Here is a 14,006-nt window from a genome sequence, read left to right as displayed (position 1 = left end):
TCTGTTCGCCTGTTACTCAGAAGAGCGGCATGACTGTACATCTGCTACGGAGTCGTCGGTGCTGCAGGCATTGGCATGTTTCTTAGAAACCTGCCGGTTCTCAGCAACCGTCCCGGTGAAGCTTCTGCTAAGGCATCTGGTATCGCAGACACATTAGCTGATATCACACCGCCCACGAGTCGCAGCTCTTAGCAACTCTTCCCTCATCTGACGTGACTCGTGTCTCCTCGCAGGCCCGACTCTGGCGACGAGACCCGCGAGGTCGAACCCGGTCGCCCAGCCAGTGCCCTCGAACAGAAGCTGCAGGCTGATAACACCCAAGGGCTGACGAATGGACCACGACGACGAGACGTGGGCATTTGTGTGGCGTGGCAGATGAGGCGCGGAATGAAATCCTCACGAATGTCGCGTTTGTTGTGTTTGGGTGCGGGCGGAGTGGACCAGACGGGCCGGTGCTACGACTCCGCTCACCACGACTGCACGTGCCTCTCGGTGCGAGGAGAACTCCTGAAAATGAGGAACGCGCGCGACTCATTCCGCGGTTGGAGAAGCGGGTTAGGAATGGAGGGGAGGGGGTGATGGGAGGGGGGTGCACAGCCGGCTGAAGGTGGAGGAAGCCGGAGCCACCCCGGCCCCGGAGTAATTGGCACCAACAAGCCCGTCCACTCTGGCGAAAACATTTGGGTTAGTGGAGCGGCGTCGTTAATCACGGCGACAGGCAGCGAGGGAGCAGCCAGGGGCAGGCGCCCGCTCCGCTCGGACGCAGCGACGCCTCCACGCGGAGACTTCTCCCGCACAACGCCGACGACCGCGACGCCGCTCTCAAGCTCTCTCAACGTTTAATTGCAATTCACTCGCACGGCATTTGCGACCGTTCCGGCAAGACTACGTCCCGTACGAACCGGCTGCGTGGCCTGCCTAATTGTTAACACATCAAAGTGTGCGTTTGGCCGCGTGTGCGTGCTGCTGGGTAGGTCAGATTCAGAACGCACGCGTGTGCTTGCATCACCACGTCCGCCGTGCGTCAGCTGACACCCCATGCTGGACACCCTTGCAAGCGAGACGCTTGACGTCAATGGATTTTCCGTGTGAAATATATTTCCATTAAACCTATTAGCGAAACTAACTCTGTGTGGCGGTGGTGGCACGCGCACGGGGGGCGGGGGGCGGCATAAGGGGCAATAGACCCCCCCTCCTCCCCTCTGAATTTGCTGAGATGGCGGTCGTAGGCGACAGGCGACGTTTGAGACTGACCACGAGGAGCAAGACGGTCATTAAACAACTGCCGCACGGAACGCGGCAGTCGCACGCATCGTCGTCATCATCGTCGTCATTTCACACGAAAGCGTCTCGGGAGCCATGCTTCTCACTCGGTGCTCACTCTTGCTCGGAAGAAGAAGGAGGAGGAGACAACAACGACGACGACTTTGCTCGCTCCGAGCTGCTTCGCTGCGGGGGTGCCGCTGTGGCGGGCGACGTCGCCAGATCGCCGCAGGCGTCGGCGCGCAGTCACGAGCCACTCGGCTTCCAGAGCGGCTCGTGGCTGAGCAGTCGACGAACAACGTACGGCGCGCACGAAGTTCCGCATGGCGCACGTGCGGTGGGCGTGAGGGGCGGCGAGGAATCGGCGGCGCTGCGTTGACGCGACCATCGGAGTCGCCCGGGTTGCGCGTTGCGCCGCTCTGATTCACGCCGCGTCTGTTCTTCACGGAGGGGACTTTTTAGTGTTTTGCTGCTCCCGCCAGGAACGTCGCCACAGCGAGAGGGTGAAATCTCGACCCCGCAGTCCACAAAATCCCCCTTCAGCAATGTGAGCATTGACCTCGCTCACCGCGTGGAATGCATTGCGTATATTAAAGAGGTATTTCATAACATTAAATGGAGGTTCGTATTTAATATGTTGTTTTATTCGGCCCGTGTAAATCTGCGAGTGACATTCCGTTAATCGGGACCCTAATACGTGAGCGATCTCTGCATTTGACAAAATAAGGCAAAAAGCACGATAAGAGAGTGCCAATGTGGTGAAATAAAATTGAGTTTGGTTTAAAAAATAAAAATCCCACGTGTGACCACGAACACGGGTAAATAATTAGCTGAACAAAGTGAACCCAGAGCCCTGCAGATCTCCTGTGTCATGGAATTCGGAGATAACACGAAGCAATTTTACCCCAGGAGTGGAGTGGTTAGCGCACTGCAACATACGAACCCTGAGACCGGAATGCAATTGCCGGCTGCGGCTAGCATCAGTAGCGAGTGATTTCTTTGCTCGTCCAGTCGGGGTGCTCCCCTACCGACCGGCGTGGTGAGGTTTGGTCACGCAACCTCCATTACCGGAACGTGTTGGGAGGCTTTCATCCAGCAGTGGATTGCAAAGGGGCATACATTACTATGTTATCGTTATTTTTACACGAGGCATTTTCACTGTGGCAATGTGCAGCGCTTGCAAAGGGCTGCACATTGCACATGTATTGCATACTGGGGAGGTTTAACATTTTAACTGCAAGCGCCGCGCATTGATAACATATGATTCTATACCCTCGGGTACTGAGCTGTGCAAAACATAATTCGCCATCGGGCGCGTTCCCTACCAAGCTCGTTCTCCTCCCATGCACCCAAGGCTCAGACACAAGCGCAGGTTCAGGTTCACGTCCTTCCAAAAGCACATACATGACCGTGCACACATCACGGCCTTTGTGCATTTGCAAACATGCAGCGGCATTTCCCAAAGAAGTGCATAGTTGTTTTTTTGGTCTTAGACCACCATCGACATACACAATTGGCAGCGTGCTTAGTAGACAACCCAGAGGCGGCTGAGGGGACTGGTTTAGATACCTATCAGCGATATCGGCAGTGAGCGAGAATCGAACTCGGGTTTGCTTGGTCTGCAGCACAGTAATCTGACTACCACGCCACTGCTCCAAAGACGCACACGCACACACACACACACGCACACACACGCACACACGCACACACACACGCACACACACACACGCACACACGCACACACACACACGCACGTGTGCACACACCAGGGCATAGGGGGGATGCTTAATCAGCTGCCTCTGCAGCAAGCGGAGGTATTACTCACGAAATTCGCAATATAATATACTAAGCAAATACATTCTACCCATTCTCAGTCCACCAATAGACGAACCCCCCCACTTCATGTCACTCACAGGGTATTTTGACCATACTTCACCACGCTGGTCAGTGCGGGTTGGTGAATGAGGTGGTGGGGAGGGGGTTGGTGGTTGGTAGCGGAAGGCAGGACCAGCTGTGACATCACTTTACCCCTGATGATGTTAGCCGTGGCCGGGAATCTAACTCGGGTTGCTGGGCTGAAAGTGCAGTGCGCCAACCGTTGTGCCACCGCTCCACCCCCCCCCCCCCCCCCCCGTATTCTTACTCACGAGATGCCCAACCTAATGACGGTGGAAGTGCAGATGGGGCTGTAGGCCGCAGCCAGTGACGGAATGTGATCCCTTCATGAATTATGCATAGATGCAAAACGTGCAGCTCCGCTAATTTATACACTAATCACCTGCAGAGAGAGAGAGAGGGGGGGGACCTTCACATTAAATCCATTTCTTTCTTTGCTCCTCCGCTCGCTTTTGGCCCACACAAATTAAACCGATAGATTTTTTTCCGCCAGTTTAGGAAATGAAGATCATAAAGAAAAAATGTGCATTAAAACAGGAACCCCCCCCTAGCATAACGTGATTAAATTGTTACAAAACTCTAAGGGAATTCGGGGGAAAGCTATGTACCACCAGTAACAAAAGTAGCGAGGTACATAAAAGACGCCAGCGCAGTATTACGAAATGAACTGCACGGGGCTGGCTGCCTCCCTGCACGAGTCGACGCCTCGGACCTCCGTTCTCTCTGCCAGTGAGCGGCCGGGCGAGCTCGCTTACAACGCTCTCCTCACAGCGCTGCCCTCTTCCCCATCGCCCCCCCCCCCCCTCATCTAAAACACGTGGCCAGCGCACGTGGTCCATGGCAGACCGCGGCCATGGCTCATCGTCGACGAGTCCCCCCATGACCGGACTCAGGGCCCGTGGACTCAGGGCTCTCCCTCCGCGCTGCTGGCCTGTCTTGGCTTGGACGATACTCAACACAAATCTAAACTCAACATCCTCGGCTCTGTCCCGTCACCTCTTTAGTTGCTCAGTTCAGTTTCTGAAGAAGTTCTCAACACGTCGTTATCATGATTAATGATTCCGCTTGTTTACCAAGTGTGGCACATTAGGAACGGACCACTTTTTTAATTATTTCCTCGTGTAGCAAGGGAGTAAAGTGTGGTTTGGTGAAAGTTCTTATGTGCTGTGCAGTACATCAATGCAGGTGTGTACACCAGCATGCGATGACTGAGTTGGGCCTGTGGGTGGCTGGCGGGGTTATTGATCAACTGGACTTGTACACCAGTCACGTGGTTAATGGCGACTCGGTTGAGGATTGCTGCGTGTGACACACGTGCTGTTGCATTTTACAGATGGACCACAATAAATGTGTTTGCCCTCGATTTGGAGCACCTGCCCAAGTCCGTCACAAGGAAAGCCTCGCCGAGTCTCAAGACTATTTTCAGGAGGGTCCTGCCTGAGGCGACAGGCGCCGCACCTCGCCCGCTAGGAGCCGCTCGCCCGCTCCGCCGTGGAGACGGATTGTTGTTGAGACTGAGCCGCGAGTCGGCGGGGGGGAATGGAAGAGAGGCGCCGGGGTGAAACAATCACCAACATCGCGCGGCACCACGGCAGCTCGCGACCACGGTCTGGCTCGGCGCTGGGGGCGACGGAAACGTTCCTTTCAATTACAATGGGAACATCGCGCGGCTTAGAGCAGGAGTTGTTGTTGTTACAATCGAGACGACGCTGCCCTCCCGCGTGGCCTCACTCGGACGAGGGAGATAAGATGTATTTACGAGTTTAACACAATTGACAGCAAATGTTAATTTCTCTGAACCCCTGGCCTTCATTTGTCCTGCTTAAAACGAACGCGCACTGGAAACAAATACGTTTGGAAAGCTCCATTAAAACCAGCAGTCAAAGCACCATGGGTGGCTATTAAGTTACTCTTCAGAACTTGGCAATACATTTAAGAGCCCTTACCCTGCCCCGCCCCTCCAACATTGCCTGTAACAATGAAACATTGTCCACATGTATGTTGAACTTCTTTTACGCAGCCAACCGCGCTCGTCGGGGTGAAGTTATAAAGTACTCCGCTGAAAGTCGAACGGTCAGGGGCTGCTGGGCTCCGGGCAGAGGTTGCAATCGGGTACCCGATACCCGTACCCTACCCGATACCCGGCTACCCGTACCCGGCCGGGTACGGGTACCCGTTTGCGACCCTGGTGCGGCCGGGTACGGGTACGGGTAGACCGTGAGTCACTGGTGAGTAACTGTTTGTCACTCATTTCCCAACGTCTTGTCTCTTCTCACAATTCAAGTTCCTAGAATCAACCCACCCGCGCCTGCAACGTGGCTTCATCCCAGAGGTCGCAATCAGGTACCCGATACCCTTACCCGGCCGGGTACTGGTAGGATACGGGTACGGCCGGGTACGGGTACGGGTACCTGTTTGCGACCCTGGTGCGGCCGGGTACGGGTACGGGTAAGGAATCAAAACCCGTTTGCGACCTCTGGCTCCGGGTGCTGGACACGGCGCGCCATCAATGTTCACGGGGACAGCCGCCCGCAGTCACAAACACACAAGGGAGCGCGAGCGAGGAGGACATCGCTGGGGCAACGTCATCGCCACCGTCGACCGGGGCGGATCTCTCCCGAGCAGCACAATGATAGAGCGGCGCCTTCTTGGCTCGTTCCAAAAGGATGTGAAAGCGACTTCGTTTCACACGCGCGCACACAACACCGTTGCCTTCCACACGGCTAAATGCGCCGCCATGTTTGCGCACCATAAAATGTCAGAGGCCCTGGAGCCCAGAGATTTGAATGTGGGGACGGCTTCCTCTGGGCGAGCAAATCAACGCGCTTTGTACTCGAGCTGTGGCGCAGTTTGATTTTAAATCTGATTCCATGCCCACCCGCAAGCCTCTGCCCCCTCCCACCCTTCCCCCCACGATTATATTTATTTATTTCTATACACTTTTTTTTACTATTTCACCTTTCAATTCCGAGCATTCCAACAAATGCTCCCCGTGGCATTACCGGAGAAATAAAATTCCCAGTGTGAGAGATGAACTCCACAAAGGGCGAGGCAAGCCGAGAGCCGACTCCACTCTCGTGCACGCAGCATGAGCGAATCCTGCCACCTAGCACGTCACGAAAACGAAATACAACAAACCATAATCTCCTGCTATGAGATCAATGCAAATGCCGCGTATTTTGAGCGAACCGTCTAATTAATATTGCGCCAATAACTTCACCAGGGCTAGGCTGCCGTGAGGTTATAATTCAAGATTCATGACAACTTTAGGCCCTCATCTGCTTCAGGCCTAGTGACAGCCACTATTCAGTTCCGCGTCACAAACGGGGAGACGCGTCGCGTCGGTTACGCAGACTAATTTGTCAACACGACTGCCCAGTAAACGTGCTACGTTGGGCCCAGCGTTGCACCCCTTCCCGCACGTGCCCACAGGCGCACGTGACCAACACTGCCCTGTGGTAGTTTGACCCCCCCAAGGGTCCCTGCCTCCGTGACAGATGCAGAGTCACGGAGGCTCGTCAGGAGCGAGATCACAGGGCGGGCTCACCCTCGCCGAGCGCCGCCGCACGAGTGCAGCCCCCGGTATCGTCAGTCCGCTGCTGGAAGCAGTTTCATTTCATTTCAGTTTCATTTATTAGGTATAGCCCTGTGAGCCATTCGGCTCTTGAATCGGGTGCAACCGCAACAAACAAAAAACAAAAACATGATCAAGAAAACATCTTAAAGTGACTATGCACAAACAGAAAAATCCAGGAAAAAACTGCAAAGTCTTCCAGAAAAAAATCACAGTACACCAACGCTGTGCAAAAATCCCAGTGGGATGCAAGTCAAACAACAACAACATCCACAAGACAACTTAGATTAAGGCCATAATTCTAACTCCGGCCAAACCAAAAAACTTTTTCGAAATCACTAAAATAAAGCCATAATCAATGTAACAGTGATCATAGGAACTGTGACCAAAATTTCACAATAAACGACAAACAACATGTACCACCAAACCCTGTAGCCATAGTTGGCTGCATGAGTCAGAGATATTTGCTCATACTTCACCACGTTGGTGGCGCCACAGTGGCGAGACGTTAACTACCTCGCCTGGAGGACATGGGTTCGATCCCCACCTTGACGCATGCTGTATATTTGAAGCGTGCATGTTCTTCCCGTGGTGGCGTGGATTGTCTCCAGGTCCTCCGGTTTTTCTCTCCCCATATTTAAATCGAACGTGCGTTTAGAGTATTTGGCTGCTGCTATACATTTCCACGTGATGATGAGCCACTTCGTTGAGCTATCATTTGTATCCAGGTCGCTTCTGAAAAAGAGCTACATAGCTCAGTGGGCCCTACCTGGTGAAAAAAATAAATTGTGTTGGCGATGGTGGGGGGGGGGTAGAACAAAGTGAGTTTCGATGCACTGCCCACAACGGCTACTACACCGGTCTATTGTGCGCATGGCGGTGGTCACCCATCGCAAGCTCTGCCCAGGCTCAGCTCTGCTTAGCTTCCCAGCTCTGACGAGATCACCTTCATCGACCAGCACTGACCAGCGTGGTGACGCATGGTGACGTGAGGTGACGTGCGATGACGCGTGGTGACGTGTGGTGACGTGTGACGCATGGTGACGCATCCTACACGTGCTACGCGGCGTAGGAAAGCCTTTAATTTAGCAGTGAATTGACGAAACAGGCAGTGCATTTACACCATTGGAACCTCATTTGCAAGTTAAAAATATGGCGCCTTTTGGCGTCATCTGGTCCAACACCATGTGAGACTAGGCTCTAAGGAAAGCTGTCTCGGGTGTGGACCAATCAACTTCAAGGACAGTGCATACATTATCAGAGTTATGTTTTTTTTTGCATTATGACTGCAGGTATTGCGGTCTATGCAAACATGACTCCTTGTAAAAAAGGTGTCAGTTTTGTTGCCAGATAGAAGAGTAAAAAAACAATTATCAGGCAGTGCATTACTATTGTTATTATCACGCGCAAGGAAAGAAAACGGATATAGTTTACACACATCTCAGATATGGGGCAATTAGTCCATTAAATCTATCACCACAAATAGATTACTTGACGAGACGGAATATTTTTACTTGGATAATTAATAATCCATTTGGATGGAACATCTTGTTTGTGAGGATGTCCAGGGTGAAATAAAATATATCGTCACGTGAATTTCACGCAAACGGCGAATAGATCTGCAGTACGTCGCACGCACGCACTCACACACGCACACACTCTCACTCACGCAAACACGCACTCACACACGCACACTCACTCACGCGCGTACTCCCACACTCACGCGTGCACTCACACACGCACTCCCACACTCACTCACTCACACACTAACTCACTCACACATTCACACAGTCAAACACTCACGCACACACGCACGCACTCACTCACGCACTCACACACTCACGCACTCACACATACACACTCACGCACTCACTCACACACACACTCACGCACTCACTCACACACGCACACACTCACACTCACGCACTCACACACACGCACCCACTCACACACACGCACACACTCACGCACTCACACACACGTACCCACTCACACACACACTCACTCACACACACACACACGCACCCACTCACACACACGTAAACACTCGCTCACTCACACACTCACACACACTCACTCACACACACTCACACTCACGCACTCACACACACGCACCCACTCACACACACGCACACACTCACGCATTCACACACACACACACGCACCCACTCACACACACGCACACACTCACACTCACTCACACACACTCACTCACGCACACACTCACACACACGTACTCACCCACTTACCCACCCACTCACCCACCCACTCACTCACCCACTCGCTCACTTACACACTCACACACACACACTCGCTCACTCACACACTCACGCACGCGTCGACAAAGCAGTGGAGGACTAGGAAGGAGCGCCTGCGTGTTTATCCGTGAATATTTGCGAGCGGAGATTCACTGCGACTCTCCCGTAATAAGCCGGTTCCAGCCGGCGACGAGAGACCGCACTCAGTCCTGGCCAGCAGCCTTGGAGAGCTTCACTCGCGATCCTGAACCCCGCCGCAAATCATCCACACGACCACCGACTGATCGCGGGCTCGGTATTTTGTCAAGCAACGAAGTCTCCCGGATCGCGCGCAAAGTTTAGTCCGTTGCAGGCGAAGCTGCCGCGCGTCTCCTGCCACGACGTGGGCGGAGTCACCCGGAACGAGCGCGGTCGTCGTGGGCACCGCGCGCTCCGCCAGGGGCGCAGCACGCGGCACGGACGTGCGCGTCGCGTCCACGGCTCGGGGAGCCTTCGTCATCGGCAGGTGTGGTCTAGCCACTGCTGGATGAAGGCCTCGCAAAGTCGACGTCGCCTCTCAAGAACCCCCGCGATGCGATGATCTGTCGAGCGACTAGCACACGAACCGATGTCATCGCTCCACCTCCTGGAGCGGACGTCCCATCGGACGCGTTCCGTTCCTTGACCGTCACTCAATTTTGATTTGAAGATTTGTGACTGCAGGGATCTATACTCTTTCGTCCTTTATTTTATGTTATTTCTACCTACGTGACTTTACCGAAAGAACCAAAGAGTATGCGTCACGCAATTATTAATCGTGACCATCGTCCACGTCGTTGTTTAAACACTGCGTTGTGGATGACGGCTCTCATCCATGCGTCTCTCTGCCTTCCCAATGTCATTCCAAGCATGCGCCTCGCCCCGGCTCTCCAAGGCCTGGTTGTTCTCCTCGATATGTCATTCGCGTGGACGCAATCCATCTTGGGCAGCTGTGCCGCGTCCACACGTTCGGTCATTGTGAACAGGACACGTGCTCACAGGGGATGGCAGCCGATGGACAAACGAGGGACAGAGGCGACCAACCCAAGGGAAGGAGCATGCCCACCGCATCGGTGAACAGATTTAATTTGGAAAATGCCATTTTCCTCTTTTAATATATTCTTATTATCACCATGGTATTTGTAGACTATTGGACATGTGGCATTCCCAGCATACGGCAGGAGAAGGGGGCGTGCTGTGTGTTTTTGTCTTTTTTTTTAGCACAGATATTTTTTTCATTTGAATGCTGGTTTTCACCGTGGGGAAATTGTTGTTTGAATTGTATCTCTGTCAACGCACACACTCACGTAGACACACACGCACGCACGTAGACACGCGCACGCACACGCACGTGCACACGCACACGCACGTAGACACGCACACACACGTAGACACACACACGCATGTAGACACACACACACGCACGTAGACACTCACACACACACGCACGTAGACACACACACACGCACGTAGACAAAAGACAAAGATCCCCCGTATAGCCTTAACAGACTGTAGGGGCAAGTGCTGTTAGCGAGCACCTATGAAGGCCGGAACGGTACACGAGGGGGTGGGTGGCCAGCACCACGCCCGACCGCCTTTGTCTCCCCAGTGGGGATGTTTACACACCGCACCAGGTACTCATTTAAAGCTGAGTCGACCTAGGGGAGGCCCAGGACCGGTTCAGATAATCGTCACTGGTGTTAGCCGTGAGCGGGAATCGAACCCGGGTCGCCAGGTTCATAGCACAGCGCGCTAACCGCTACACTACCGCTCCCCACACGTAGACACACACACACACACACGCATGTAGACACGCACACGCACGTAGACGCGCACGCACACACACACGTAGACACTAACATTCACGTAGACACACGCACGCACGTAGACACGCTGGTGGGCATGCTGCAAGTGACCTGTAATGTAGCACTGTGGAGGCAGTGAGGGGTGGTGGATCACACACACGACGTTTGATGCTCCACCAGGACACATCGTCTCATCAGCTGAGGTGTGCAAAGTCAAAGCGATTTCCGTTCGAATGAGCATTGGGGCATTGGTGCTTGTCTCCGGTTTACAGCCCTGAGCCAGCCGTGGAGATTCCACATTCCTATGGCGGGGAGAGTGCATCTACTTTAGCACAAAGTGGTGCCTGTTTTATCGACCGTGAAAAGATGATGGGCTGCAAAAAAAAAGTCCTCAAAATCAGGCGGCGTGATAAAAACACGTGATTGTTAACATCAGTACCTACCGCCTACGGAAGACGCGTGAGTAATCTGACATGTTCGACGCTTCGTGTGTGGACTCGAGACGCATTCCGAAGCGACGCGGGGCGATGTGGCTCGCACAGATTTGCGCCGCGTGCCTATGCCCCCCACCCCGACTGAGTGGATGAGTCAACGTCGTTGCCTCTCCCAGGAGACGACTCGAGACGCTTCGCTTTCGCACGAAGCGAGAGGGTCGGAGAATCCCGACGGCCCGGCGGGCTTCATCATCGCCGCGCCCCGCGACAGCCTCGCCGCCATTCACCCCTCGCCGGGGGTGGCGACCGCACGGCGCCGGCCCTCGGTGAGTCTCAGGCGAGGCGAGCGAGCGAGCGGCACTGCGCTGATTCAGCAAAGTCGCTCGCGCGTTTCACCAATTCGCGAGGGTGGCTAAAGGGGGGCCTGGAGCCCCTTACCTTCCTGCCGCCCGTGTTGATCTTCATCGGGGTCAGGAAAGGGTCAAAGATCATCCGTCCCGTCTCCACGTCCACCGGCGACTGCCTCTTGCCGACGGAGCACAAGTTCCAGCCGGAGTTCACGAGCCCCCAGAACGCCGGCCCTGTGGACAGAGAGAGAGGGGGGGGGGGGGTCGTGAGGAGTCTCAGCGGGCTGACTGCGCGCAACCAAAACCGGACGCTTCGCGCGCCGCGTTCGTCTCCATGAAGCGCCACCGTTGGCACTTTTTTTTTTACGAGGCGCTGTAAACGACTCGGGAGCATGGCGCAGTGGTGGGGAGCCTCTTAATGAAGCGACGAACACACAGCGCGCGCGCGTTGAAGCGGTGTAGCGCGGTGTGCGGCGCTTAAGCGGTGTTCAGTGTTGGGTGGCGCACTCGGGAGGCAGACGGGTCGTTTGATCTCCCGCAAGTTTCTGAAATTCCCTCCACCACCGCCTCTGTGCGGGCAGCAGCAGCGTAAACATAGCACGCGCGGCGCGCTTAGTGGATCGGCGGTGAGGTGGAGTGTGGGTACTCCCACCTCTTCCAAAGTGTCTGGGTAGCGCGGAACGGTAAACCCGAATACCTCCTACAGGGGCTCTCTGGAGCGCCCTCTCGTGGAGTCGTTTCTGCCGACCGTGACGGGAGCGAGCCATTGCAGGGCTGCGCCTTCGCCTAAGTGCTCACGTGGTCCTCGTTTAGCAAAGAACAAAAGGATTGGCACGAGTTGTGTGCGCGCGATAATGGCGCATTGCCGAGTCATGGACATTTACCCATCAGCTGTGTTTCAAGTTCTACTTCATGGCGACGATTCCGCTTGTTTAGCCAGGAAACGGATGGCCGAGTCTCAAGACTGTTTCAGGAGGGTCCTGCCAACTTGGTCGCGGTAGGGGAAGGGGGAGGAGGGTGGCGATGGTTCCGCGGTCTGTGATCGGCAGTGGAGTCGTTTGCAAGTCAATTACGTACGACTGTTGTAGGCTTCAGCTACGGGGGGGGGCATCCAGAGGCAGAACAGGCGGGGGAGCAGACGAACTCCGCACATAACAACGCCGCACATTTGCAGCAGTGACCAGAGGGTGCATGGGGAGGGAGCGGGCTGCACAAGATGTAAGAGACACGGGCCTGGGTGAGGCCGGACACCACCGAACGGTTCAAAGGGCGTGCGTGCGTGAGCAGCAATATCCTTCCCTGAATTCACATTACGATTGTGGCAGGAGGCGGGGGGGGTGATATGATTAGGGGCAGTGGCGGGGGCATTGAGAAAAAGGGCAGCGAGTTGAGGGCTGCAGGTTTCTTGCCGAGAAAAGGTGCGGGGAGAAGGGAGAAGAGAGAAGGGAACGGGGATAAATGTTCAGCCACGGCCCAGCGGGGAGCTGACCTCCGACTCGGATGTAAACAACATGTCCGAGGCTGTGCAAGACGGTCCCGAGGAAAGGCATTATGAGATAATACTGTATTAGAAGGGAGGGGGTTGGGATTGAAAAAGAAGATTTCAGATTTCATGTTGTGATCCGCGCTGACCTGTGTGGAAGTCAGGCCATACAGCCGGCGCCTGATGGCGGTGGTTGTCGTCTCCAGCGAAACGTGTCTGTATGCATTGTCAACATTTTCCTTGTTTTCTATATTCCAGTTGTGTTCATAAACCAAATTGGCACATTTGCTCCACGTGACAACTCGACGTCACTGGCTATGTCAGGCGGTGAAGGACTACTATAGTTAAACTTTGCCATGATACCATTATACCATTATACCCATACAATGATCAAACCGAAAATAAACGAATGACGAATGTTCAACATCATTATAGCTCCTGACATACGGCGGCGACACGCATTCACGATGACTCGAGGGCCAAAGATGACGAACCATTGTGCCCTGGCGATAAAAAAAATGTTTTATTTCGAGGGAGTCACTTTGCTGTACACGGAAGGAGCCTTGAGAAAGAAGCATCCTGGATGGACGGCGCGCTGCTCGCCGTGGCAGGGGAGAACGACTCCTGAGCAGGCCCCCACCACGACGAGGCGACGCTCTCCGCTCCGCCATCCTCCTCGAGCGGTCCTTTGGCACGAGGACGGCTCGAGGAAAATGGAGCGCTGCCAGAGGTCACGAAGGTTAAAAGGAGTTTGTGTTGTGCACAAAAAGCCCAGCTCATGAATTATTCACGGGCGTTTTCACGAGAACGACGCTGCCTTTGATTTCTCTGAGATGTTTGCCTGTGGAAGTGTATCGCTTTTTTCTGTTTGGGGTGGGTTTTTTGAAAAGTTATTTGCAAGGCTATTTTTTTTTACTCCTTTATTTAG

General features: G+C 54.2%; 1 protein-coding gene across 2 annotated transcripts in view; it reads right to left on the bottom strand.

Moving 5' to 3' along the window:
• The window catches only part of CA10 (carbonic anhydrase 10 (inactive)), a 147,103-nt gene that overhangs the window by 59,955 nt on the left and 73,142 nt on the right, over positions 1 to 14,006 (bottom strand). For both annotated transcript variants that reach the window (XM_078867289.1, XM_078867290.1), the window contains exon 4: positions 11,687 to 11,829. In XM_078867289.1, the coding sequence (XP_078723415.1) occupies positions 11,687 to 11,829 (143 nt within the window). The remainder of the gene's footprint in view (positions 1 to 11,686; positions 11,830 to 14,006) is intronic.

Source organism: Lampetra fluviatilis, chromosome 23, assembly GCF_964198595.1.
Source record: "Lampetra fluviatilis chromosome 23, kcLamFluv1.1, whole genome shotgun sequence".
Lineage (NCBI taxonomy): Eukaryota > Metazoa > Chordata > Hyperoartia > Petromyzontiformes > Petromyzontidae > Lampetra > Lampetra fluviatilis.
Note: the sequence above shows the minus strand (reverse complement) of the source record. Positions and strands in the feature narration are given on the sequence as shown.